Here is a 3,690-nt window from a genome sequence, read left to right on the forward strand (position 1 = left end):
AGCAATGGATCCTTATTCAAGCTATCAAGACTATGAAGGTTTCTTTCAAGCAATGGCCTAAGAGAAATTTGCCTAAACACCTCTGCAGTAACCAATTCTGGAAGAATATTTCTCTTCCTACCAATATTCCTTATTTGTGTTCATTCCCCCAAAATGGAAAGATTAGAGAAGATATAGAAACCCTTACCATCACAGAAAATAAAAACCAGTCCCATTGTCTGCGATGCCTCTTGGAATTTGTTTATACTCCCATTGCCACAAAAGCTCAAGAAAGTGATATAGAACAACCAATGCACAAATGGAAATACTCACCAAAACCTAGTCTATGCACTTGAGGGATTAATTAAAGGCATTAGCCTCTTTCTTTCTGAGTTTGGTAAGAAAAAAACAACAACATTATTTGGCCCTATTGGGAACACATACAAAATAAACTTAGCAAATAAATTTAGAGAATTCAGTGCATGTGTTTCATGGGGCATTAATTTCCCTAGCTACAGAACTGGCAAACTCAGCATTAGCAAAGTTCACACTAGGTAAGTGAAATACTTTATCCTTGAAACAGAATGATTCATACCTCTTCGCAAATCAGAAAAACGCTGTTTTATTGCTAGTTGATACTCTATCAGATGTGAGTTTTAGTCTCAGTTTTTGATTTTAATTGGCTTACTTTTAACCACTAAATAAAACAGCATTCTATTTTGAATGTCTTTTGCAATACACGTATTTGACAGAAATGTCATTTCAATTTCTTCAACTTTTTTTGGAAAGTGCAGAATGAACTCCATTTTTTCCTAACTGGGAAAAATCTTTTGCTTTCTTTCCTTTCTTCTTCTCTTTTAGTTAACAAATAACAAACAGGCAACCATGTAAATAAAGATGCCCTTGCTAAATCATCTATTTTTCCCAAAAGTCTATTATTTAAAACACAGAAATCTCTTAGGCAACCAACATTCATTGACTCTGTCTATGAAGCCCTGACCAGAACATTACAAACACCCCATTCTAGACAAAAGCTTATTTAAAAATTTGCAAGAAAGAGAACAAGAGATATACTGCCCATAGAGATGGAAAAACTGTTAAAATGAATCTTAAAATTTTACCCCCTGAAAAATAGGAGATGCAATCTGAAGTTCCCTTGGGAAGAAAGGAGATTTATCTACTGTACCATTGGCAGCCACCCTCACCACTAAACACTTGGACATAGCATATACAGCCCAAACTTCTGTTTTTTGACAGTGTTTAAGTTTGCCCTTAATTACAGTTACTTTGCTTTATTAAAAATAATATAGTTAAATTTTTTTGAGGGGGAAAATTGTTTATCAGATAGGTATGCTTTTTTCCCCCCCAGTAAAAATCCTTTCCAGTTTGGTCTACTTTTCACACTATTTTTCACTTCAGATTGAGCCAGAAATCAATTATTTACCAGGTTCTAATCTGAAATTATTAAAAATAGTTTTACACTCTCAGAATTGCTCTTTTCTGTATTTCTTCCATGAAAATACATATTGAAACCAAGAATTAACTGCAACAGATGGAGGGCATTGGCTACTTTTTTTTTTTTGGAAGGTCTGTGGGTCACAGCGTAAAGATTATACTTATGCATGTATATATATGTAATATGCATTTATACATACATACACCTGCCTATTTATAGACTGGAAAATTCTAAGTAATTAAAAAGAAAAATGCAGGCAGCTTTTGCAGGTGGAAAGTAAATGCACTTACAGAAGCTTTAAGGAAATTATCTTTCTGCCAATATGATGACTGTTGAAAAAAATCCAGTGAGTGTGACGGCTATAAATATACATACCATTCTTACAAAATTCAGGACAATCCATATCACCACATTCTTATTCTGCTTCATTTAATACTCACAGACAGGCTGTAAGAAGGTTCCAATATCACTGGCACTGACATTTTCCCTTGAAGATTCAATTTTGTTAAGTGAAAAATCTTTTCTCCCACAATCCTCTCCTTTTTCATGCGACGTACACTGTAGAGTCTAAAGCGAACTGCATAATTCCCAATCATCTCAGACTCAACGTGATTAAATTTGAATGTCTCCGTGAAGACAGGGCACGGTCCCCGCTGGATGCTGGTTTTTGCTCTCTGTTTCTTTATGGGGAGAAGAACTAGGTGTACTTGCCACGAGCTTCCACCTGTCCTGCTGTATGTGGGAATGTCTGTGACAGCTGTCACTGTCACCAAAAGCTTCTGTTCCTGTGAGTCATAGTCAAAAGTCACATCCAGTGTGCCATATTTAGCTACTGGCTCAGGATCAAAAGGTTTAGGAAGCTGTGAAGATGATCCTCGAGCTGACATATCCTGAAGAAGAAAAAAAAAGCTTTTATTTATTTATTTGTTGTATTCTATTATTAAATCTAGCATGGAAATATGTGGCTTTCTCTAAGCAATATGAAGTGACTGTGATCTTTTGTTTATTTCATAAACAAGGTAATTAACCAATAAAAGCCTGAAGAGATGCTGACTAGCATCCAAGAAAAAATAAAATCAAACGACTTTACCTGGCCAATACTGCCAAAAGCCAGGAGCCAATCAGACAGAGCTTGGATTAAATTAGGCAGTACTTACGATCTCTTCTTCTCTGCCCCACATGCTAAAATGCATACACATATGTTACAAGATATAATTACCTTACTTTCGTGCAAGTATACACACATTTTATGTTAACATTTTGTGGTACTTTAAGACCTGGCTGGCGACTGAGTGCATGGTGTAATGCCAGCAAAGAATATAGGAATTTTAATTATTTGCACATGCAGCTACAAAAATGTTCCATAGATGTGCCAAAAATTATCATGACTTTATTAACAAAATTTTACTAACACTGCATATGATGTGTCTGTTCTGAACACAGTTTCTGAACTTTCCATAAACAGCATCAGTCCTAAAACTACACTGTAAAATTAATTTTTAAAACTGTTTCTTGACACTTTAAATTTGGAATAAGACTGATCCACTATGCGTTTAAGACAGCCAGTCTGATGACAATACTGAAACAATAGGTACAAGAGATCAACATCCTATCCTATAAGAAGTTACCCCAAATATGTATAATAAACATATCTACTGTGTATTTTCATATTCTCAAAGTTATGCTTGGTTTTATAAACAGTTACTACATATAATCACAGAATGGCTTGGGTTGGAAAGGACCCCAAGGATCAAGTTTCAACCCCCCTGCCACAGGCAGGGCCACCAACCTCCAGATCTTTTACAGCCTTTTTAATCTAAAAATGTTACAGTCTTATTTAAGCTGGATGCTACTTAGCTATTCTCATAACTCACTCCTCTGAAAACTGCACTATAGGAGTTGCTGAGTGTCCATAAAAACGTTGATGGTATTCTCGTATTACATACACTTACACTATTGATTGACACATAATGGGAAGAAAAAGAGATTTGCTGTAATTTATTATGATTTGAGGATCATATGTACACAGTGTCTTTTTCAGCAATGAAATTCACAGATTGTGGCCCTAGCTGACCACCAGACACGTGTAGGCAGCTATCTGCTGGAGGACCTTGCTTCCATATAGAAGATGGGCCTTCTGTATATTACACCAGCACCTCAGAACTCAACATCAGCTTACCAAAAGGTTTCCTAAGACAGAAACAGCTGTTGACACATCAGTATTGCTCCCTGACACACACTTCAAAACTTGAAAA

The 3,690-nt window shown here is 35.9% G+C and overlaps 1 protein-coding gene across 7 annotated transcripts in view; it reads right to left on the minus strand.

Moving 5' to 3' along the window:
- SYT14 (synaptotagmin 14) overlaps window positions 1–3,690 on the minus strand; it is a 72,635-nt gene that overhangs the window by 26,949 nt on the left and 41,996 nt on the right. For all 7 annotated transcript variants that reach the window (XM_031552372.1, XM_031552371.1, XM_031552367.1 and 4 more), the window contains one exon: window positions 1,876–2,325. In XM_031552372.1, coding sequence (XP_031408232.1) covers window positions 1,876–2,325 — 450 coding nt within the window. The remainder of the gene's footprint in view (window positions 1–1,875; window positions 2,326–3,690) is intronic.

Source organism: Meleagris gallopavo, chromosome 2 (assembly GCF_000146605.3).
Source record: "Meleagris gallopavo isolate NT-WF06-2002-E0010 breed Aviagen turkey brand Nicholas breeding stock chromosome 2, Turkey_5.1, whole genome shotgun sequence".
NCBI lineage: Eukaryota > Metazoa > Chordata > Aves > Galliformes > Phasianidae > Meleagris > Meleagris gallopavo.